Source organism: Merops nubicus, unplaced genomic scaffold (genome assembly GCF_000691845.1).
Source record: "Merops nubicus isolate BGI_N331 unplaced genomic scaffold, ASM69184v1 scaffold12575, whole genome shotgun sequence".
NCBI lineage: Eukaryota > Metazoa > Chordata > Aves > Coraciiformes > Meropidae > Merops > Merops nubicus.
This window is the reverse complement of record NW_008610335.1, coordinates 41259-66680: the sequence shown is the minus strand read 5'-3', so window position 1 is coordinate 66680 and position 25422 is coordinate 41259. Positions and strand designations below refer to the sequence as shown.

The following is a 25422-nucleotide window of genomic DNA, read 5'->3' as shown; positions in this document are numbered from 1 at the left end:
CATGTCATGAAATCAGTCTCAAAGCTCAGCGTCCAGAAGACAATACAAGAACCAAAAAAGTTTATTTAAGAAAAAAAATCACCATGATTTGAAGCCAATCTTGTAAGTTCTTGTGCTTGGTTGATGAGTTTGTATGCCTGAAGTGGGCAGTCCTAAGAGCAGACACAGCAAACGCCCAAGCAAACATGTTGCCTCCCCATGGCTCGAAACAAACAAACAATCTCATTTGATTAACTCTGCTGGAAATAGTATTTTAAAGGGTAAAACGATTCCACAAAGATGACATGTTGGCATTTGAAATGAGATTAATATAGTGCCTGTAAAAGTGCAGTAATCCTTAATAACTAACCCAAAAGAAGCATCATCTCCAGGGATAAGGCAGTAATTCACTCTCCATATTCAATTTGTTTCTAAGCTGCTTTCGAAACAAGACTGCTAAATAGTAAGTTGGCTTGTGATCCTAGACTTCACTGCTGGACTTACTATAATCACGCCATTGATTCAGCACCCATTTCAGACTAAGTCACAGGATAAAAAATTAGGTGGGCTAATTCCTTAAGCTGTTGGAGTGAAAGACGGTGAGCATGGGGTAAATTTAGAGATAGGAGTCTGTCTACTGCAAGCAACAGGGGAAAGGTAACACATTGTCTTTACCAAATGACTGCAGCTAACTCTTTGAACAGTCTTGTGTCTCAAGATCGTATTTCAAGACATATCTATCCTTCATAAACCCGTGGAAGTCTAGGATTTCATGTTCAGTAAAGGAACAAGTGATGACAACACACTTAGACGAAATTACTTACTGATTCTCATTAGTGAGATCTTGCAAAAAGAATGGAAAACTCTGGCTTATGATAAAACCACCTCAACACTGCTTCATCTCAAGTACTCACCCTGTTCAAAAATATAAAATAAAATACTTCAAGTGGTTTGTTTTTCTTAAAAAAACCCCAAACCAGCAATTACCTTTCATCTAGATTTCTGGACAGGTCTCACTGTTGTGGTTGTATTCATTAGCTACTGGGGCCAGAACCAGCATGACAAATGCTGCCAGACTCATGTTTTGGCCGTGTCACCAAAACCCTCAGAGAACAGATAAGGGTGTATCGACCACTTCAGGGACAGGAATGTGCAGATAATACAGGATGTGCATGTTCTCCAAATGTCCTTTGCAGACAACTCTAAACTGGATGATTTCTCTAATGATGCACCTTGGCTACGTTTACAATGGTCTTGTGGAACAAAATATTAGGAATTATTGATTTTTAAGGAAAGGCAATACTACAGGGAGCTAACGTACAACAGCTACAGTAGTATTTGTCTCAAATGTGCATTGGGCAGAGTCCTTAAACTGTTCTTATTGCAAATATCCAAGACCTGCTCTAAAAATCATAACAGTCTGAACCTTTTAAATGCAAATTTGTTCTATTTATCTGGTTGCAACCCAGTGAGTAGAATCCAATAACTCACCAGATTAAAGGATATACAGGATTATATAGCAGAAGGTAATTGCAATTAACTAATATCTGGATGGCATTTAATACATATATTGTATTATTTCAACAAGATGAGATAGAGTAATATTTACATTGCTATGAGCATTTTCTGTTTATAGAAATGGAATTTACAGTTCAGTAAGGTATGCAGGCATTTTATCAAGAATGAGAAGAGACCATTTAAAGTCTTGTGAATTATTGATACAAATTCATTTTGTTTTGTTTCATGCATCAGCGCTTCTTGCAGTGGCACCAGAAGAGCAGTGCAGTTTATAACAAGGGCAAAAAAAGAAGAGGAAAGAGCAAATGTGAAATGGTGTAATTTATTCACAATTGCTTTGAAATTCTATCTGAATTGTCTCATTATTATTCACGCATTAGAAGAATGGTCCAAAACATGACAACATGGGTAAACAGATGCAGAGCTTGGAAAATAGGTAATCTGACTGAAGTATTCATGGCCATTATTAAACAAATGTTATATTGCTTTCGGGTAAATCTGGTGATTTTATTTAATTTGACATTGTTTTCAAGATAGCAAGATAATACTGTTCGTTTCTAATGCTCTGAAATGAACAAAACAGGTGAAAATTGATGCCACATGGAATTATAATGTTTCAACAGTAGCTGGTTAGTTAAACTTCTAGAAAGTTTCATGAAGAATCTGCATACACTTACGAATGGACTTTTACATACAATATCAATGCTTAGAGTGTAGCTGTCCTGTTAAAATCTGCTTTCACTGAGTCACTATGCAAGGAGAGATTGCTCTATGAAGAAAAATCTTGGATGAGTATTTGTTTGTGACTAAACAGTAAAATGGAAAGAAAATTCACAGATTTAGTACAGGAATGGTAGATAAGACTATGAAAGCTAATATTTCGAAATTGCCTAAAAACTGCAATAAATTCTGCTGCCTACTGAAATTATTAAGCCAACAATAAACAGGAAGAATGGAGTATCAAAACCTCATTGCATAGTGTGTCATCGTTCTTTAATGAGGCATTTCTTCAACCTTTTACCTCTTAACACCTTTGGTGATCTTACATTAGGTACCTGTAAGATATTCAATGTTCTCTTTTAGAGATTAAGCCTATAGGAAGTATGAAATCTTAGGAATGTACTCTGTCAGGTAATGATGCCAGAATTAAGCATCGAGAAGCTTGGTTCAGGTTCAGAAGATGATTCTGAATGAATAGCTATAACTTCTACTAATTTATTTCAGAAGGGACTTCCTATATATACCCTCAAATATTTAAGACGCTTTGAACTATTTTCTCAGTAATCCATATCTTCTCAAAGTGCTTTTTTTGTTTTCACTTGAAGGCAGCACGGACTCAAAACAACACTGCAGGGAATGTACCGTTCCATAAAGCACATAAGGATGGCAGGATCCAGGAGACACAAGGCATAGAAAATTGTTGAAAATGATTAGATGGTACAACACATACTGCTCTTGAGTCATAAGTTCCATTTATGGTGACTTCTACTTCCAATAGATAGGATATTAAAAAAGGCAATAAAAATGAAGTTACATGAATAAACTTCCAGAAATGAGTGGAGTTCCACCAGTGATCGTCTCTGCGCTGGTAGAGGTAGAGGAATGAGGATGTTATGAACAGGGAAGCAGTCACTACAACAAATGAGCCTCAATGCGGAGCCAGTGGAGTCCTTGGCGAACGTAACGAACCAGATTGGTCATGCTGCTGTGTTGGGTTAAGGGTCCCATCGCTGAGTCCAGGTCTACAAAGAATTCTGCAGTACACAAGAAACAGAAGTCAGTGTTTCAGGCAATGGTACAGAAAGACATGTATTCCCATGATTTCCCACTCAGCAATTCCCATGAATTCCCACTCAACAGCAGCAGTGCAATTAGGAAGCTCTCAAGACATTGTGCACGTGAGCACATGGTCAGTAGGAAAGAATTTAAACAATGGCAAGAGTGTATTTAAGCAGACCAAATGAGACTATCCATGCTGGGAGTCGACCACAACATGGTGTGAGTGGTTGCCAGTAGTCTTCCTTTAGCTCTGATGATCTGCACTTTCAGTTTTCGAGCCTAGGTTTGCTGACTGCACGATTTAAATAGCTGGCAATGAACAGCGTCATTTCCTTTTGCATGCTGTACCCTCTCCTGGGTGTGGAGAGCTAGTAGGGGTCTTGTAGAAGACCTTGGTTGCTCTTCTCCCCACCCTCCAATTTCTGTTACTGCCATTGCAGCAGTTTTGGCCCTCTGCTCATCCTGCTGCAGCTGCAGGTCCCAGAGGATGTGTGTGGGGTGGGAGGGGAGAAGGAAGAGGAGAGAGGGAACAGCATGCAGGAGATGGTCACCTAGAAGAGCAAAGACAGGTAAGGCCACTGGGATCTGATGTCGGGAAGAGTTAACAGGGGGTCACTAAACTGAGAGGCATTGTTAGGAAGCAACACACCAGTTTATGCCATGTCTTAGATGCTCTCTGGGTGAAAGACTAATCCTGTTAGGACCAGCAGACCATGTTCAGTGGAGATCCAGCTGGTGCCCTCTGTTCTCCCACAGCTCGTGTTTTTGCTCACTGGGGTGCAGGCATTCCCACACACACAACCCTAGCAATTTCAGTTAAAGTCCCTCAGAGCTCAGACCACAGCCAGCCATGACAACAACTGGTGGCTGAGCCCTCAGCTTCTCACCCTGCCTAGACCCCAGCATGCGGCGCCCTGCCAGCGAGCAGCACGCTGGCTGCAGCTCAGGAGAGCAGGCGCTGTGTCCAGAACCACTAGCAGCACTTGCCTCAGCAGGTAGCTGCTGCTTTGATGTCTTCTACCCCCAGTATTGACAGCCTGACCCTGGTCAGCTCGGGAAACACAGCAGTATCACAGCATAGAGTGATCTGGCTGGAGGCAAGCACAATGAAAGCTTAGGGCGAGCACCAGCGGCGTTAAGATGCTGCAGCCAGCAGTTACTTTTAATCTTCTTTCCCCTGTCCTTTATTCCCCTCTTCCAGTGTAAAATCAATACATTTAGTGAAATAATGCACTGCTTTGCTTGTATTCTGGAGATCTCATTCTAGGCTCAAATAAATAATAATTGCTTTAAACACTGAGAAGTCACCTCAAAGCCTAATTTCAGTTTAACATTTCTTGAAAAAAATACAAGCACTGGAACCACTTATTAAATTTACAGGTGAAAGAACAGACCTTTGTCACTACAGAGCTGATAGTTTTCTACTGTGAAGTGCTGCTGTCTTTGGAAGGTTATAAAAATTACCTGATTTTGTAAAGTCAGCTGAGAGTTTGATGTTCTAAATGGTGAACAACTCTCTAAGTGATCCAACACAAGCCAGCCCTTGGGCTAGCTTTGGGAGCCTGCAGTGTAGCCTGGCCAGTTTGTGACAAACTCCATCTATTCTCTCCCACACTCAATTCCACCAGGCAGGGGAAATTCCACCAGAGGAACAGGGCAGTATGTTCCCACTTCCCTTTTCAAACCAGATCAGCTTGGTGGGTCACAGTTCTGCTGTTCTCCCTCTTGCTATGCCTTTTTATTTCAACGGCACATCTTTTGTCAGGCTTCTGTCTCCTGCTCTGAGCCAGCTGGACACGAGTCAAGCCCAATCAGGGAGCGTGCGGGGGGACTCAGAGGAGCACAAAACCTAAGCTGACAGCTGTGGACAAGGGGAGGCTGCACAGCTCCTACAGTGTGGAAGACGTCTCTTGTGTCTGCATGGGCATGACCTAAGAAACATCCATGACAGCAGCTGGACCCAGAGGTAAAGGCTATTTGACCTTACAACAGTGGGGCCACAGTTTTATACCCATCCCTATTAGCTCATCAGGGACATGTTCTTGGGCAAGATGCTCCCTGTGATTCAGAAGAGCACAGAAACAATGAGAGCTGACCACAAAAATAAAAAAGAAGAAAATAGTGACTGATTTGTTTTCTATTTTTTAAAAAAAGAAAATTAATTTCTATCTTAAATGCATGTTTCTTTGTGGGTTTGTGTGTGTTTGTTCTTTGAGACCATTCTTATTTCAAGGGGGGTATGTGAGAAATTTAATTTTTTTATGACGCACTGACTGCACAATCCCCTGAAAGAGAGGCCACGAGTTCTGTCCTCTACCCGGGACTCAGGGCAGAGTATGGGGTTTGCACATACCCTGTTTGCTGTCATGGGGCATTTCTGAATTCACAGTCCACACACCAGTGTACCAGAGCCTGGGCACTGCACCAGCCCGTCCAGCTGGCAAAGGTGGATTAGAGACAGCCAAGTAGAAAGGATGAGTCCTTGCCTAGCCAGCAAGATAGAGGTGTTCTGAATTGAGAGGTGCAGATGGTATCTACTAAAAGAATTACAGTTAGGTTTTATGAAACACTCTAAGATATCTCATGTCAAAGTGTCTTAAATATATTCTTCTGTAAATGGAATCCATCATGTGATATGATGAAGACCTGCAGGGTACCACAGCAGTTCTTATACACTTTTTTGTTACATCATGAATTTTTCAAATTGCTGTTTAATTGTGTTGAAGCATGCAACTTTCAAAATTATTTAATTAGAAATGAGGCGTATTTCCAGCCAAAATGTAAAGACAGACATGCTAGAGCATGTATGAAACTCTGGTCTCTCTCCAGTGGTGTAAAATACTTAAAAGAAATTTGAACCCATACTTTCCATTCCCTGTAACATGGCTGCAGTTTGTGAAACAAGATACAAAAGAAAGGGCACAGCCCTGGATGTCTTGCTCATGTAAGAAACCCTCATTCATGCATCCAGTCCCACTAAAGTCAAAGGGACTGCTCATCTGAATAAGGATTATTCCTATATGGCTTTGCAGAACTGGGTTTATTTGATCGTAAATCAAAATGAGAACAAAGAAGAGTGTAGGGGGGGGAAATGCAGGAAGAGTCAGCAGGTTTTTTGTCATCCAGCTCAAGGACTGATAACAGCAGTGGCTGGGTACATTTTCTGTCTGCTGGCTGAATGCCTGAGCTATTTTGATTCAATACCAAGTAGAACATTTAACAACTCCACAACACACAGGGCTAATTACAAGATTATCACCATCTCTTTCTCCTATCAGAGCATCCTTCTGCATTCCCACTGTAACATTCTGTAGTACATTTGACAGGGAATCACTTTCACATTTTGTGAAAATGGATGCAGCTATGGAAAAAAACCCAAAATGACTGCATTGCTACTCAATTAACCAACATGAACAAAGGCAAGAAGCCTTGGGGAGGACTGGACGGAGCTTCTATTATTGTTCCTCATCCAGGGATAGATCATTATGACCCACCATTTAGACATAAAACTCTATAAATCGCAAGCTTAGTTTCTCTAAATCAGTGGAAATTTGCCACTGACATTAATGGGAGTAAGATCAAACTGCATACAGCGAGCACATTTGTCAGGAAAAGTCAGCCAGCTGAAATCTCAGTATAATTTAAGAGAATGAGCCAATTCATGATGAGAATATTTCCTAGTTAGGCTCTGCACCTCTAGTGTCAAAGAAAGCTTTGCCAATGATTTGTGTAAGCTCAAAGCTGGAATCTGAATAATTACATTATCATGGGGAAGTTCACAGCTGGCCAACAACAGGCCAGATTTGTCCTTTAGTTACATCTCATCCACTCCACTATACTTGATAAAATCCAGTTACAAACTGCTTGCCAAAACGACTGTGGTAAAGACTTACATTTTGTCATTAGGACTCAACAAGGAGATTTGCAATTCAGCCATAGGAGAGTCAAGGTCATGGTTTTCGGTGGACATCTCCTAATCGGACTCCCTGCATAAACGTAACATCTAATGCTTGCTTATTATCCTAGCCAGCATTTTAATAGTCTTAAACCCATTGACAGAGAAGTCTGAAGATAACCTCAGTGCTCTGAGAAGCTGAAACTGAACAAATTTGCAGACTCAAAAGATCTCATCACTTGGGGCTCATGCTTGCTAAATTATTTGCCAGCTGCTCTGATAACCGCACGTTCAGCGTGTGTTACACATGTCCCCTGTGTGCTTGACAAGAGAAGATACGTGTTGGCTACAGTGACCAGCGAGCAGATTTGGTCTGTTAGCTCAAGCTGTCGCAGTTGTGCTCTTAGATGTGGTGGTTCTGGGTCCAGCTCCCCAAAACGCCTACAAGAGCAGAGAGAGAGCTAAAGCCGATGAGCCAAAGGGGACAAGGAAGAAGCCGAGCGGGGCACCTTTGTTCTCCTTGGTCAGCTTGTCAGCCATGTCCCAGTGCTCGTAGCTCCGCAGGACGTTGTTGGTGATGTTGACGTGGCTGGCAGCCATGTGGTGGATGCGCTGAGGGATGGTGATGGTCCCTGCTGAGGAGGAGCCGGCGCTGCCCGCGCTGCTTCCAGCGGAGCTGACGGGGGACGGGCTCAGGGACATGGGCGATGGAGTTTCTGTGCTCCTGCGAGAGGCAAAGGAGAGTGAGTCCCCCTCACACCCCCCACCTCATGGCCCTCCTAAACACACTTGAAAAATTAACTCTGCACTTCAGTCAGGGGAGGCTGCGCAGCAGAATCTCCTGCTTTTATGAGAAAGGAGAGCTTATAAACTAGGAATGACTGAAAATAAAATGGGATTTAATTCTCCCTATAAATGAACCTGTTATTTAAAAAAAAAATCTATCATAAAAATAGAGCAATTTTTCAGAGAAAGAAGTATCTCATAGCTGTAATGATTTTTCTACCTGCTGCCAGAAGCTGCAATGGCAGTTAGAAAACACTCAATGTGCAATATTGGCTTATTATCAAAGCATTTTGTGGAAACCACAATGACAGTTTGCTCCAAATACAGCCACCACAATAAGTAAAGTGCAAGTCTTAAAAGCACCCTGCAGAGCAGTATTAGGAGCTGAGGGTACTGTAGGATTATGAATATCTCTATAGGATTCTTTAAGACTGGCTATGGAGATTTGTTTCTAATTGCCTAGAGATCATCCGCACAGTTTTGCAGCGAGCAGTGTTTTAAGTTGCCTCTTTAGCACAGCACTAATGGTCTAATATAGATTTTCCTTTAATTCTAACACTAGCAGTTAGGAATCACCTGCTGGCTGCAGGCACGGTGGGGGTCAGCACAGCAAGCCCAGGCTCAGAGCTCACAAACAGCTCTTCACTTCAGAAGTTTATCAAGATGGAGAATCGTTTTGGTTGGAAAAGACCTCATCAAGCCCAACTACTAACCCAGCCCTGCCAGGTCCACCACTAAACCTTGCCACTAAGCACCACATCTACACATCTTTTAGACACCTCCAGGGATGGGGACACCACCAGCCTGGTCCAATGCTTGACAATCTTATAGGTGAAGAAATTTTCCTAATATCCAAACAAAACCTCCTCTGGTGCAACCTGAGGCCATTTCCTCTTGTGCTATCATTTGTTACTTGGGAGAAGAGACCGACACCCGTCTCACTACCTCAGGTAGTTGTAGGGAGTGATAACACCTCCCCTGAGCCTCCTTCCCTCCAGACTCAACAACCCCATTCCCTTGGCTGCTCCTCATAAGACTTGGACTCTAGACCCTTCACCAGCTTTGTTGCCCTTCTTTGGGCATTCTCCAGCACCTCAATGTCCTCCTTGGAGTGAGCATCCCAAAACTGAGCCCAGTATTTGAGGCACAGCCTCACCAGTGGTGAGTAAACACCCACCCAAGCCATGAGCAGCCAGTTTCTCCAGAGGCATGCTATGGGACATGGTGCCAAAGGCTTTACTAAAGTCCAGGTGAACAACATCCACAGCCTTTCCCTCACCCACTAGGCAGGGCACCTTATCACAGAAGGAGATCAGGTCACTCAAGCAGGATAAGCCTCGCATAAACCCACGCTGACTGAGCCTGATCACCTGGTTGTCCTGTATGTGCCACATAGTGACACTCAGGCTGATCTGCTCCACAACCTTTCATGGCACTGAGGTCAGACTAACAGGCCTGTAGCTGCCCAGATCCTCCTTCTCGCCCTTCTGCTGGATGGGCGTCACATTTGCTAAGTCCTTCTCTGTTAGCAAACAACAGGTCCAGCAGGGAGCTTTCCCTAGTCTCTCTAGCTATGTCAGGAAATGTCTTCCACACACACCAGGAACCTCCTGGACTGTTTCCTCTCTGGTGTATTGTATTTCCAGCAGACATCTGGTAAATATAAGTCCCCTGTGAGAGCAAGGCCTAGTGATTGTGAGACTTCTCCCAGCTGCTTACAGAATATTTTGTCTGCCTCTTCATGCTAGTTGGGCAGTCTGTAACAGACTCCCACCATGATATCTGCCTTGTTGGTCTTCCCCTTGATTCTTACCCATAAACACTCAACGCTATCATCACCATCACTAAACTGCAGGCAACCAACAAACTCTTTCTAATACAGGGTTAACCTATTCTTTCTCATACAGGGTTAACCTATCACCTCTCAACTTACCACCTTTGTGACTCTATTATCCTCTCCTTCCTCACCTGTCTCTTCTGAAGAGTTTAAGGCCATCAACTGCAGCACTCCAGTCCTGTGAGACATACCACCCTGTTTCCATGATGAATTTGTTTCAGTCAAGGAGATTAAGAGTTCAAAAAATCCCTGCTCTTGTCCCCATTTGGAACCACTTACCTAAACAAATGCATTCAATTTGCTGTGGAATATACTTGAAAAGCAGGGCTGAGATGCTCTCAGCACTCTCTGTGTGAAGTGGACACCATCTCTCTGGACAGGGATGTTGCAACCCCTCTCTTGACAGGAAGCCACTGATACCTCCTGCTGTGCAACAGCATGAAGCTCACTTAGACACTTTAGGGGCCTGACCCAAACCCCAGGAAAGAAAGGCTCCTCCTCTTGGCTTTACGAGCCCCCATCAGTGGTCCTGAACATGCAGCGTGGGCACAGACCTGCTGCTCTGGTACCCTGCAGGTGCTGTAGGACAGACAGCCACCACGGCGCAGCCTTGGGCTGACAGGCACCTATGGCAACAGCTTTTGTTGCAGATTCTCCAGCAGTGCCTTGCCTGTGCTCCACAACAGGCTCCTGTGAGACTTTCTTCTTCCAGAGCTAGAGACCGTGTTAATCCAGCAGCTACTAGCTCTTGTCACAGCTTACGTGTTACAGTTTAAACATATCCTACAGCACCACCATTCTATTTTTAAATCTTAAAACATCCTGGTTACTTGACATGCCACAGTGTCTTTAATGCACAAAAGAGTGCTGAACTATACCCAGTTAGGTCTGGGAGCAGTTAGAAATCCTAAGCATCTGAGGAGATCAGGAGTATTTTGTTAGAGCCACTTGCAACAAGCTGACGCACTTCTGCCAAATAAAGCACATTGTTCATTGGATTTACCCTGTTGTGCACAGCCATTATTACTGTGGTGAGTCTATTAAATCTCTCTATTTTGTGCTTTCTGTCGCTAGAGGTGGGAAACATTTCTGTAATGAAACCAGGGAAAATTTGTTTCATTGCCAGCCTGGAACTCAAGCCAACTTTGTAGAGGTTCACAACCCTTTCAAACTAAAGTGGCCAGAAATTCCAGTAAGCCAAGCTGGGATTTTTGATGGTTTGAGATCCTAAACGGACTACCTTCATGGCAATGGATAAATTTTGCTTTGTTCAAAAAAAGATTTAACAATACCCTGCTATCTCACTATTCTCAACCAGGCTGCTGATCTGCCTCCATACCCTGATGGTGTTTGGTCTCTCCTCTGTGGTGTGTGACTTCTCTTCCCATCTGGTACAAATTTTTAGGGGAGTAAGAGGCAACTGTAGAGCAAGGAGCCCTGGGGAAGACTGAGCACATGCTGCCAGTGGCAGCACCAGGCTCGTGACAGTCCTTGGGCTCACCAGGGGCCACCTGAGATGTATAGCAACTAAGCCAGCTGGAGAGCTTTTCTTCTGAGACTCCAGAAAGAGAGGACAGAAGATGTGAGTGTGGACTGTGGTCTTTGTGTACACAGTTGGGTCACAAGTGTCATAATAACACAGTTATAGCAAGGCCTTACCATATTCAGTTAGTCTTACATGTTAAGTGCTTCCTTCTCTGAATAAAAGACAGGGATGTACACTTTCAGAGCTTTACTTCCTTATCTCTGAAGTTAGTGGGAAGAGACTAATCAACTGGGTGTTATGTTGGAAGCGATGCTGACCCAAATGCTGGGTTCCTGTTGCTTATCTTGTGGCTTGACAAGAATTTTGTCCTCCAGTCAAAACCCACTGATTCTAAATCCTGGGCACCTAATCAGCTCCTTTCAATAGCAAGGGAGATGTCATCACCTGCAGAGCACACACTTCACACGGGTCTATTATAGGACAGGAGTAACAGGATAACTTCTGCTCCACAAAATTTTAGGTATAAGCCAATTCTTAAGGAACAAAAGAGGTGTAATGCTCTAGTGGTCTATTTTGGCACCAAAACATTATGTAAAGCTTACTATAATTTTATTGCAATAGAAGGTTTCACTGACATTTAAATTCCTTGAAAAACTGGCACATATTGAATAACTTAATTTAGTAGTTTCTTTTCCAGTGTTAAAATATCTTTTCAGTTCTCATTTAAAGTGATCTTGTATTTCATCACTTTAGCTTGTGTTATAATCTATACTTAAATATATTGTATATATATATATACACACACACTCCTACCTCAAAATATTTTGAATTATCCAAGACAATATTTTCCTTTAAGCAAAATGTTGGAATTTTTTGTTTTGCATTGATTCAGAACAAACTCTGCTTTAAAACTTCTTTGTGTGTTAAACCTCAACCCCTTCTACAGTTTTAGTACTTTGTTTCCTTGTTTCATTTTTTCTTATGAATCACCAGAAGGAGACAATTATCAATAATGATTTTCACCTAGAATTCAGCCTACTCAAAGAAGGAAAAAAAATGAAGTCCCTTTTTTTTACCTGTATCAGCACAGATGGCCAGGAGAAAGGGGCAGGAGAAATGTGTGTCCAGTGGCAACAGAAATTGCAAGATAAAGCAAGGCGGCAGCAGCAGTGCACCTTCACTGAACAGCAGATCATAACTGCATTACCCTGACTTCATATCTGAGGTGAAGGTGTTTTAACACTAGTATAAAGTCATTGATAATTGGTTGACTAAATGCCTTCACATTTTCACCACTATTATGCCTTCAGTTTTATTAAACAGCACTTACCATATATCAATGAAATATTCATTGGACTTTCATTACTGAACGAATCATTGAAAAATCATTGCAATGACGGTTAACTTTACTTTGGCTTCCTGAAATGACATGATACTTGCTAGCTAATTAACAGATATTTTTATGGCCTTCATTTGGCTTGAGAAGCAAACTGTCAAAGAATTCAGCGCAACATGGCTGATTTTAGATTTAAGGGGGCTTTGCACAAAGATGAAGCTGCATTTCAGCATTTCATTCCCACCTAGGCTGGATGTCTCACACAGGTACCTGAGTTAGCTCAGTGAGAGCCCCTCGCCCCCACAAGCCCAAGGCAGCAGTAAGATCAGCTCTGTAGCCCAGAATCATAGAATCACTATGGCTGGAAAGGACTTTGAGGATCATCAAGTCCCAACTTCGAAGAACATTTTCTACCTGCTACACAGCTGAAATCTACCTGTACGTCCCAAGTCACCGAGTCACGGCCTGTCCTTTGCCTTTAGAGGCACCAAAACATTTCCCCCCTCTTGGAACCACGTGCTCTGAGACAGAAGTATTCAGCACAAAATACTCACTTTCCGTTGCCTCCCCAGGGTGAGGGGGCCTGTGAGGCTTTTGAAGAGTTCTGTAAGTACAAAACCAGAATGTAAATAAAGGTGCTGCAAGTCCACGAATACTGATGACACGAGGCTCAGCACTCCCTGTTCTCATTGCAAGAGCTACAGCACATGTAGCAGAACAGCTCTGCACGTCAGTCCCCTCATTAAATGGCTGGTGGATGATTGGTAGGTACCAACCAGTAGCTTGCAAGTCACTTGGTGAGAGAGGGAATACAGTAAAGTTCCAGTAAAAGCAGATGTAGTTCACAAAGAAGTGGTTTAATTACCACTGTAACTTATTCTACAAAGTATGTTGCTCAGAGTGCAAATGACTTCTTATCTTTAGGGGGACCTGCAATTTTTAAACAAGAAACAAAAAGAATTTGGGTTGATGCCTTAATGAATTAATCCCTCCCAAGTTGCTAGGGAGAGTGGCTTGGGATACAGATAGTAGTAGAAATAAAACTTCTTGTAAGGATCTTCTTGAATGCCCTTGCTTTTATGTATTTTATTTGCACAAAACGACTTTCCTTACCTGCTTACTCATTCTGCCTTTCACATCTGTGTAGCACCTTGTACAACCCTGTACGAAAAAATTGCCCAGCAACAATAAAGCCCAGATTTTTCCAGTCTTGCTCAGACTGGGTGGTATTTTAGTTCCCATAAAAAGTGGTAATATCAGGGCTGAAGCTATGTGTGCTTTCTGAATACAATCACTCGGAGCTCCCTTGCAAAGCCATAAGCATGTACAGTGAAAATTCAATTTTCAGAGTATTTTTGCAAAGTATTATTGCCATTATTACAGGATTCATCTGGTTACTGTAATCACCGTCTTGTATGTGAGGCACAGAGATTCAGTGGAGAACAGAGCAGCCCAGGCCATGGCCCAAGGTCATGCAGATCACTCTGGGAGCAAAATCCTAACCTTGATTTTCAAAATGCAGCTTAAGTTGCCAAAGAGTATTGACCAAAGCAGAAAATACTGCCCAAACCACAATGCTGGCCTTGCCTGTATATCCTATTCAGCATGCCACTGTGTTTTACTAAAGATGTGAGCATGAAGTGGAGTGTTTTGCAGTACAGAACATGGGTAGTGTATGTTTTTGCCACCCACTCCTATGTCGGAAAGAGGGAGATGCTAAACTTCCCTGGAAAGTCTTCAGGGATGAAGCACCAGCTTTGATGTTAGTTTCTGCTGTCTGGGGATTGTTCCTGACAGTATCTGGAGACAAATACAAGATCTGTCAAGATTAAAACTAGATCTCAATTGGAGGTAGTTATTTGACAATGAAAATATTTGAAATATTTTTGCCAGTGACTACTGACAACACATTTTGAAAAACAGAAAAATCTGCCTCAAACGTCTAGGTGAATTGCATCAAAGGATGCTACTTTTGCTAATCTTAAAGAGTTTGATTTCAATTTAAAAAAATTATTATTTTAGTTATATTTTACTCAAAGTGGTCTCTACCTTTAAAAACTACTTTCACAATTAAATGGTTATTTTGTTTCAAATGTCAAAAATAAAAATTTTAAACTTTAATTGGAAAATAATCAGAACCAGTTTTGTCCACAAATAGTTTCAATTTGGAAAAAGTGACATTTGTGAGGCAAAATATGAAAAACAATTCTGAAAAAAAAACCTCTTCAGCTCTGCTGTGAACAGTGGGCTGTTTTTCCCAGCTGAAATTATGCAAAATTGTGAATAACAACTCTATTCAAAGAGTTAATCTATTTCATTTGTATTACAGGTTCTTGCTAGTGAACACAGAGAACGTTGTGCAGCAATACAAAACTAATATGTAGTTAATAGCTCCCACTCTTTTCTTTCCTCCTCCTATGCCTTTACTAGAAAAAGATCCTGAACATATAATCTGTATACACTCAAATGCTAGTAGCAAGTGAGCTACAGTGCCCACAGTGTACACACAGTTACATCAGCTGAAATAGCCTCAACTGGATGCCTAGACCCAGCATTCCTGATTTTGTCTATTTTATTTTGTTTTAAATTTTTTCTCTTATTTTCATTTACATTAAAATACATTTTCTCTGTGCAGATGCAGTAAAATGGTCTCACGATGGGAACAGTAATATGTTCTTTGTTGTACCTGTTTGTACAGCTAAAGTGGCTTTAAGGGAAGAAAGAATTCCCCCCAACCACCCCTTTTTTTTTTTTAAGAAATCATTACTATCAGCTGAAAAAGTTCATCGAATGATTTGTCTAATAACCTTTTCTTAAGAAACAATCTACATTCATCCTGGATAAAATCTGAAGTGGATAGAATACATTTCATGAAAATGTTGAGGCTATAAATGTGTGTAATTCAAATTTAATTTGTTGTGCAAATCCCTGACTGAAAACTCTGAGTACAACAGAAGCACATCTAAAGACTTCAAGAGAGCCTCAATTTAAGTAGATCAGAGTAACATTACTGGAGTTACAGAGATACATGCACATAGAGGACACAAGGCCTGGCACAAAGCACTTGAGTTCAACAGCAGAAGGATCATTTTATCACCATTTACATGAAAATATTAAAACTGCAGTGTTAAAAGTTTCACTGGTTTGCAGCCCTAATATGTCAAAGCCTGGAACAAATTCTCAAAGGCTGTAAAAAAAAAAACAACAAAAAAAGACTGATGGGCTGACAAACCAAGATAATTACATAATTATAGAATAATATGTAGTAATAAAGCCCAAGAATTAATGTATGCTTCAAACAGCATTAATCAGTAAAATATCAAAACCCTGGCAGAGCTGAAGAAAGATTCTGTTTCTCTCTTGATTTAGGCATGGTGAGGACCTGTCATTCTTACAATGGGTAAACAGCATTTGACAAGGTAAAGGAAAAAACCACCCAGTCATGACAACCAGCTGATCTCCCCTCAATTCAAGGCAAAAGCAAACAAGATGTAGATAAGGCACTCTGAAGTTCCACAAAAATAAAAGCAGAAATCTCTGCGTCTGCAATAAGCATCAACAAATCTCACTGAACTTAAAGCTAAATTTCACTAACTAAAGCCTAAATAATTGCTTTATTATGGTTCACCGGGGGTCAGTTCATAATCACTTGCAGATTGAAATCTTGAAAGAGTCAGTTTCCTTTACAGAAACTTGCATAAACATTACATGGTGTTGACAATGATGTTATTTTAGTAGACTTACTGAGCATGGTCCTTTGAATCAAGTGACTAATCCAAAAATCCCCCCAATCACTTCTGTCCCTACTCCCTGGCAGCTATCCTGCCTGCATTTCCCAGGGGGGAGGTTAAATGTAGGACTTCTAAGTCATGCACTTGTACTTGTGAGAGCTCTCAGTGCTGGTATGAATTTCATTTCATATCAATACATTAAACAGAATAAAGATTACCTTAAAATATTCCATCAGAGATCTGGAGTACTTCATAGCATGGTCCTTCTTTAGTTTAAACATTCTCAAGTAGAGAAGTGATAAGCATCGGTAGCTGTGGTAATTAGGAAAGGATTATGTTAATTCCATTGCTTAATGAAACCTATAAACTGTAAAAAAAAAAAAAAAAGCTGACCTATATTTTGCAGTTTCTGTTCTAAGGTTACATTTTGAAACATAAGCAAATGGAGAAAGAAAAAAAAAAGTGGTCAAAAGCATTAAAATCCCATCTTGATAAGAGTATAAATCAGAAGAATAAATGTTTAGTCAGCTGCTGAAGAAATCCATTAGTTATCCTTTAATAGTTTAATGGAAAACAAGAATAATGATCTTCTTCTGTAAGCTGCTTAAGTAATTCAGTACTTTTAAAGTCCTCCTTAAGATTTTAGCTGCTTCTCTCATTGTCACAATGGGACTTACCATAAAACTGCTAATTTCTTGTCCCCTTCCGTGGCAGAAGAGCCTGTGAAATTCTTGAGTCTCAGTGCATACCTTGTCAGAAAGGTGAGGAGAGAAGAAATTGAGAGTTAAGATGTTTCCAGGGATACTGGTGACACTCTGAAAAATAACAGTCCATTTGACTGGAATGGTTAATGGTCACATTGTTCTGTGACAATGAGATCAATGTAAGGTTCAACAAAGCACCACTTAAAATCTGGAGGGCTAAACGAAATCAACAACCCATTTTCTGGCCCAAGGTCGGGAACTGTTCTTGTGCATATTAATGACACTATATCCAGCTGTCTAGGCTGAGTCCTGCAAACGTTTGTGATAAGCATTGAGCAGAAGCATAAGATCTTAGCCCTGTATAAACTGAAAAGTAGAGTCAACATAGAATAAGGTCTTGCAAATCATACTTTGGGCTTGAATAATACCTCCAAAATCATTCTTACAAATGCTTCTTCACAACTTCTGAAGCTTTTATCACTAATCTGCTCTAGCAAGGCCACATCTGGAGTATTGTATCCAGTTCTGGGCTCCCCAGTTCAAGAGAGACAAGGAGCTACTGGAGACAGTCCAAAGAAAAAGAGACTGGGACAACTCTCTTACAAGAAAGGGCTGAGAGACCTGGGGCTGCTTAGGCTGGAGAAGAGAAGGCTCAGAGGGGATCTTTTAAATGCTTTGAAGTATCTGAAGGATGGGGGTCAAGAGGATGGGGCCAGTCTCTTTTCAGTGGTGCCCAGTGACAGGACAACAGGCAATGGACACAAACTAAATCACAGGAATTTCCACCTAAACATGAAGAAAAATGTCTTTACTGTGAGGGTGATGGAGCACTGGAGCAGGCTGCCCAGAGAGGTTGTGGAGTCTCCTTCTCTGGAGACTTTCAAAACCCACCTGCTCCAGATGAACCTGCTTTGGCATAAGGGTTGGACTAAAAAATCTCCAGAGGTCCCTTCCAACTGTGATTATGTGATTTTAAATAGAAAATGTTTTTAAATACAGCAAAGGTCATGTTCACAGCTTTGTAAATTCTTGGGTCCGTTACTTTATGAGTCTTTTGTACTTGGCCTTCCCTCTCTATTTAATTGCTGCTGTCCAGCATTTGGATGATCAAAGATTGAGTATTCCTACCTCCTCCCTCTTTTTTTTTTTTCTTTACCTGAGCACACTCCATTCCATGCATTTAGTCTCTTGAAAATCAATTCATTGCACAAAATCATTGTTCTGAGCCCTAATGCAATTTCACAGGTACTTGTGTTAGAATAAGTAAGAGGGTTCAGTGTTGCATAAGAAAGTTTTAAGGTATCCAGGCAGTCTTGATGAGCTCTCATTTACAAGGAGGTAATGGAGTGCAGGCAGGCAGTGCTGCTCTCACTCTGCCTTCCTCCCACCACCTCCATCATCAGCTGCCAGCTTGCAGCTGTAGCACACCACCTGATGTGCTTCCTCCATGTCCTGTCTCACCAGCTCTTTGGTACTGTTGTTCCACTCACACTGAATGAGTCTGATCTAACACAAAGACATAAGTTTCTTTGGGATTTTCAATGTTATGTTAGGGATTTTAGCATCACCATTAACTTAAAACACCTTTGACAGTCAGATCTCTGATATTCCCAATCTCCTTGATGCTCCACTTGCTTTCACAAATAGGTGTCTGATGCAGATACTTAGGGCAGACACAGCTAATGCAAAAAGGTGCTTCTGATGAAAGAAGGAATAAAAGTGAGAAAAATCTCCCTCTATTTCCTATCTCATAGTAAAAACCTATGTTAGCATTAGAAGCCACATTGAGAAAGTGTGTACGCACAGCCACATACTTGGTTTGTACTTTCAGCTTCCACTGCAGCCTGCAAGAATTTTGTATTTGTCCATGGAGTTTAGTGAACCTCTGCCAGCCTGCTGCTCACCTGGGCAATCACCTTGTCTCCACATCTGACCACTCACAGCAACTAAATGGGCAAATCAGTCCCTCGCTGGCTGCCCACAAGATGCTGCTACAACAGTTGGTAAATTAAGCTCGGCCTTTGAAGGTAGATGGGGAATTAATCTCACCTGAATTTAGCTATTTCAAAATTGCAAATCTACTACACCAAAGTCCCCCAGATTCTTCCATAGCCAAAAGCAGCTCAAAAAACAATTCAAAACCAGTTCAGGTGATGCTTCCATGCCAAGGCCTATCTATCATGTAGCCTGCAGCAGGACTGTGGTGATACAGGAGATGTTGGAAAGAGAAAAGCAGCAGAGCTGTGCCTGGTGATGAGTGCCAGTTGCTCCAAGATGCAGCCACCCACTCAGCTGACTCCATCCAGTACCATTGCTGCAGGGTGGGAGGGAGCTGCAGGTATCACACATTCATGAGCTACTCCCAGAGCTGCCATTGTGGCTTGTGAATGAATGAAGATTTTTGGCTCATCCACTTCTGAACAGATAGACTGCTGGACTGGGGAACAACATTTTCAACTGTGTAATGTGGTTTTCTTAAAATATAAAAATAAATGCAGGCTCCTATGAAGAAGCAACCACTTCCTTATAGAATATTTCTTTAAATACAATTTATGCTGCCATACAACTGATGTTGTGTAGTTCAGGACACAAAGTGCTGAACGGTCTGCTGTCAGAGTGCAGGAAGAGTTTCAGCACACTGAAGCAGAGGTAGGTGCCTCCTTTTCTTAAGTCTTCTGCTCTTGAGGGTTTAACCAGGATCATTAAGTGTTGAGTGAACATAATTTTTTGGCTGAGTAATCGCTTTAGATTTTCTCGTTCTCTTTATGAAGTGTAGAAGGTAAAAAAAGGTTTTTAAATATTTAACAGGCCTATTATTTACCTGAGAATAAGAGCTTACTAAGATTTGATACATTTTATTATGTAAATACCTACTTATTCAAAGTGTAAAACATGCATTCTTTTTGGTAGCCCCTAATCTGTCATGTGATTTGCCTCCTTTTCTTTCTCTTGTGTAAACTGCCAGTAATTGGACTAACATTAATGGTGATCTTCCCACCATATGCTGGGGAAAGCAAAGGTGCATCACAGTTGTTCTACTTACAGGTAAATTTAACCCTGCTTGATTTCACTTTGATAATTTGTGCAAGTAAAGCAAACAAGCCCCTAGTTACTCAGGAGATCATTATTCCTATGCAGCCAACACTATGAAATATCTATAGGGAATAGCAGCAGATTTTAAAATAATAATTCAGACTTTTTATTACTAAGTAAAGCCTCTCTCATCCACAGTCTACAAAATTGTATTAGAACTAATTCAGCTAGTTCACATTTTTTAACATTAAAAAACAGACTTTTTCAATACATGTGGAAAGCTTCCTCTCTGGCTATGCTCTTATGTGCCATGTTTCAGCCTTTTTTTTTTTTTCCCCTTTTTTTTTACAGCCAAGTTATAAACCTCTAAAAACAGGGTTTGTAATAGAAATCCTGATAGACTCACTTTAATGTTTTGAATTATAAAACTACACCTTTTAAAAGGCAAGTGTCATTGCCAAACAGTGAAATTACTATACTTTACTTCCACCCACTACATTTCAATTTTAATTTTATGAATATTGCAAATTATAACACTCACATTATAACCTCTAAAGGGGATAATTTATAAAAGCAGTGTCCATCAATTATAAATTTTCCATGACATTAATAAAATGGCAAGAACTAATTATGATGACTTCTGAGATGAAGATGCCTTGGACAAATCATTAATACGTTGAAATGGTATTTTTTAAAACATAGCAGGTTCTAATTATGACTGAAATGAGATTATGAAAATGATCACAGAAAGGACATTAACCTGATGAGTTCCACAGTCTCTGAGTACATGGTGTATGGAGATTTAGCTTCTAATGGATCTCGCTCCATGGCGTTCCCGCACTCGATGAAGGAGAGGGCAGCGTCAGCGTAATTCACCGCTTTGCCAAACTTTTCCAGCTGCAATGGGAACCACACCCAAAGAAAATCCTTCAGCTTTAATGGCGAGAGACAGGTCATAATACAAAGCAACACCAGCAATGGGGTGAGAGCAAAGAGATGCTAGTCGTTAAGAATGAACTCATATACCAATTACAGCAGTCTGTGTTGCTCCCAGACCTTTTCAGGTCCTCTGTGACCAGATGCTCCACAGAGGAAAGTCAGCGCGTGGCCATCCGTGTGCGTGGATTTACACAGGCAACGAGGGACACTAAGCATGTCTGAACAAATCCACATTGCTCCTTGACGCATGAACTAAATTTGAAAGTCACTGTGTAAGGGTTAAGTGACAACTATATGCCTTTTGTTAGACATCACATTGATGTCACACTGTTGACCACCCCAAAAAAATCTTATCACTTGTGTTATGACTAAAAGAGCAGGGGAAAAAAAAAAGGGAGAAAATATAGCACTGCTAAATATTTTATTTTACTAGGATTTTATTGCAAAAGGTTTTAGTCCTCGTAATGGTTGTGATTAAACTGACTTAGACATACTGATTTCTTTTTTTTTATGTGTAATGAATATTATATATGACATTTTTATAGTAAGTATTTTATAACAGTATTTAACATTTTCAATTTTTGATAGCTGGATGTAAGAATTCTACTAATGTAGTATTTGATATAAGAGATACAATATACTTTAAATAATTAAAAAAATTCTTTGTATGTCTCCGTCAAAATATTTTTGATGCATCTGCATGTTTTCCATTCAGAAAAAAAAGGAAGCCTACCCTAGCAACATATTAGGCAGAACATTTAATATTGGCCCAAGGTAACTGTGTATTTGCCTTTGTGGCTACGTCTAAGCAATCCTTATAAGCAGTTCCCTCTGCATACCTGTAAGTTCAAGTTCTGCTCTTGTGCATTGATTATGTACAAAGTTTGTGTAATTGATGGGCATTACCTGAACTATCTCAAAAGAGGGAAATATTTCTAAGTGGCCATTCAAATGGCCACTTCTCAGCATATTCAAATTCCTTGCTTCAGATCTTCTGAAGATGACTTTTTGTGGTATAAAAAAGGAGGAATCTGGCTGCAAGCAGGTTTAGTGCAGACACACAGTTTGAGCCAGAAATGGGATCTGATCCTGCCCTTTGCTCAATGTTGACTCTAACAGAGCAGGTGGAATTCCTCCAGCTCACCACCACAGCTCAGCTGAGAACAGAGCAAGGTCTCCAAGATCTCTTCCATATGGTACAGTCACCACTGCAGAAGCCCATCCACCTTAGTTGACTCCCTACTGCCATCCCAGACAAGGATAGGTTTTTGTGGGGTTGCTCCCATAAGGCAGAAAATGCCCTGCCCTTCACCAGAAATTTATTTTCTGTACAAGCTCAGGAACAGCATTGCCACAAATCTCATTAACAGTTGCTGACACATTTTGAGGTCATATGCATTATCTTTCTAGCTGCTGCAACACATCTTTCAATGCTGTGTGTGCTTTGTCATGTCAGCACCAAGTAACCAGAAGCAATTGTTTCCATAGGACAGCTAACACTACGGCACTGCACAGCAAATGTGTTACATGGAGATAATTTGTGTGCAGCTGTATTGGGTGGGAAAAAAAAAGTTGAGACCTAAATAGCAGAAAGAAAAAGCAGATATTCTGTTCATGGGTATTTATGTCTGCCAACAAGTTGTACCGTAGCGGATGGCCTCACATTCCCGTAAGAGCACTCAGGGTGTCAAACTGCATGTGACAGGCAAGGCCTGCCTGCAGGCAGCAGCAGGATGTGCTGTGCCTGCTCTTCTTAGTTCTGCTTGAGAAACACCCCTGATTCTGCAAGGCATAGTCAAAGGTAAGAGGACAGGAGACAGGTCAACACTTTCTGAGTGAATCAGGCTGTGGAGGGAAGTGGATGACATGCATCTCACAGCATGTTGAGAGCATCAGGAGCCTGAGCCTGTAAATATTTGCTAGCATGGAGCAGGCATCCCTGGGCCAGAGCCATGTGTTTGTTCTTTACAGGTCAGTCAGGTGTGGGAGGTGCTGGCTTCCTGTGCCAGCCCTTCCCAGGGGCAGGTGTCAGCGCTCCAGCTGCATGCGCCCGCCGGGACGGGCTTTGCTTTTGACAAACGCTTCCAAGCACAAAATGTGGGGTGACAATACACCTACAAAAACCCCACAAACAGAGCAAGAGGTGAGTAATCATCTGGTTCTTTTGCAGGTGGGATTGAGGGCCAAAGTGAATGGCCACACTCCATTCTAGACATTTTATTTTAAATAAATACAGGAGTCAAGTTCCACTAAACCTGCATAAATGAGCTGCTGTTCTGCACAGTACCTACCTACAAGCAAATACTTCATTGGTAGCAAGAGCTTGGATTGAACAAACTATGATAGTCTGTCAGATTAAGTATTTTTAGCAAAATAAAAACACATTGAAATCTTAGGTCAATCTTACTGGGACTTCATCTAGGGTAAAATGAGAGAAAAAGTTTTCCCAGCATTGAACCACTTCATTGCAAGATCTTTTTGGAAGACCATGTCGAGTCTTTATTTACCAGCCTAAAAGCAAGCAATAAAAGGAGGGGAGTATTTAAAAATCAATTGCTCCAAGTTTTAAACAATTGGATTGGAACTATCAAACAGTTTTACCACACGATAATGGGGTGAAGGGTGATTTGCCTTTCTTAACTTTCTGTTATGGAGTATTTCAACACTTTTGGTTTAGGCTCAAAGTGATTAGGAAAACAAATTTCAAATACACATCATCTTTCATGAAATTATCTCATACCCTTCATAGACAGCATGACTGTTGCTCCTCCTCAGAAGAGATACCAGTTATTGTAAGGAGCTTCTCTTTTTGAGAATTCTTAAAGACTAGGAAGGGTGCTCAGGGTTTGACTTGTGGACAGTATGTTTACCGAGTCCAATCTGAAGCATACTTAAGTCATTAGTAGGGTTTCTCTAGCTGTCCAAGGCTTTACATGACATTCAGAATGTATATTTTTGTAACATATAGCTCCACAGTGGAAAGACACAACCTCCCCCCATAACAACATACCAAGGCATCAGCTTTATGCTTTAGCTTCTTAGCCTCTTGCATGTAATAATCCGCATTGTGAAGCCTAAAGAGACAAAAAAAAATATTTCAAAACTTTTTCATACAGTTGGACAAACATGGTTTGAGAAAATTGCTGACTGCTTCCAAGAACAATTTCAACATATACACCCATTTATCTCTTTAAATCTTAACCTGATATTAATCTGAAGCTGCTGTATGCAAAGATATGATGGGTGACCAGAATGTGAATGAGCTAGCTGTAGAAACTGGCCACCCAAAGGACCCATTAATGTGTGCTGAACAGAGGAAAAGGAAAAATATTCTAAACTAATTAAGTATAAGAAGTTTCCATTAGAGGAGCTAAAATAAAAAAATGAAGAAGAATTACCGTGAACCAACATTCATGATCTGAAAACATTTATTAACAGAGTCTTCATTAATCAGTGACAACAGTTCATTTGTAAAGATTAAAACTGTATGTGCCTTTGTGCAGCATTATCCTCCCAGGTGCCCAACGCTAGTGTTACAATCAAAGATACTCTCTTTCACAGGGAGTTCTGCTTGCATGGAAATCCCACCTACATCACATGCAGCTAGCACAGAGATCCAGTAATACTTACACATCATCAAATGTTATTTTGGGTCTTCTGGGCTCAGAATTCCCATTGGAAAGGGTTGGCATAGCAGACCAGATGTCTGTTTCTAGATGGCTGGTGTCAAGAAGAGTGTTGGCTGTTGGTGTACTGTGAGATTCCTCCTCCTAGATAAAAAGGACAGTTATTAACTCTTCATAGTTCAAACAAACACCTTCCAACAATGTAAGTGCTCACATCCACACCGCTCTCCCCACAAAGAAACCCCAAATCAAACAAAAGGTTAAGGCACAAGGTAGCACTCACACATAACCAACTACGTCCAGGTTACCTCACAGAACCACCTTCCTTCCTTTATGACATAAGCCTATTAAATTAGGCAATATGACTCCACCTCTGAGCCCTCACCTGAACTCATTAGCTTACAGTCCTGGGAGAGGTCAGCCTGGATACCACTGAGTTACTGACTAGAGACACTGGCTGAAGCGAGGGGGGCAAATCTTAATGCAGAAGGTCTGGATGGAAATTCAACTTCATTCAAGGTGCATCACACTAATGTAAATGTTTTTTTCTTCTTCTGTGTTATTACCGCCTAACTCTAAGGTGTCTGAAAAGTCTGCTCAGATTTCAGTAATGAAGTTTCCCCACCCTTGCTACACAAAACAGAGAAGAATGGAAAGCAGATGTCAGGAGCTGTGACTTTGCATTGATTAAAACCAGAAGCATAACAGAAGCATTTAAATCAGGCAATTGAAACTTGCAAGCAAGGTCCAAAACCAGATAAACTAAATTACAG

General features: G+C 41.1%; 1 protein-coding gene across 1 annotated transcript in view; it reads right to left on the bottom strand.

The window, feature by feature from the left end:
• Window positions 1-2536: 2536 nt before the first annotated feature.
• AFF2 (AF4/FMR2 family, member 2) overlaps window positions 2537-25422 on the bottom strand; it is a gene marked incomplete at its 5' end in the record, with an annotated part of 34409 nt that continues 11523 nt past the window's right edge. The window contains 9 exons of the mRNA XM_008940883.1: window positions 2537-3251; window positions 7681-7895; window positions 13171-13220; window positions 13730-13732; window positions 16566-16659; window positions 17025-17096; window positions 20845-20981; window positions 24034-24097; window positions 24654-24793. Coding sequence (XP_008939131.1) covers window positions 3130-3251; window positions 7681-7895; window positions 13171-13220; window positions 13730-13732; window positions 16566-16659; window positions 17025-17096; window positions 20845-20981; window positions 24034-24097; window positions 24654-24793 — 897 coding nt within the window. The remainder of the gene's footprint in view (window positions 3252-7680; window positions 7896-13170; window positions 13221-13729; window positions 13733-16565; window positions 16660-17024; window positions 17097-20844; window positions 20982-24033; window positions 24098-24653; window positions 24794-25422) is intronic.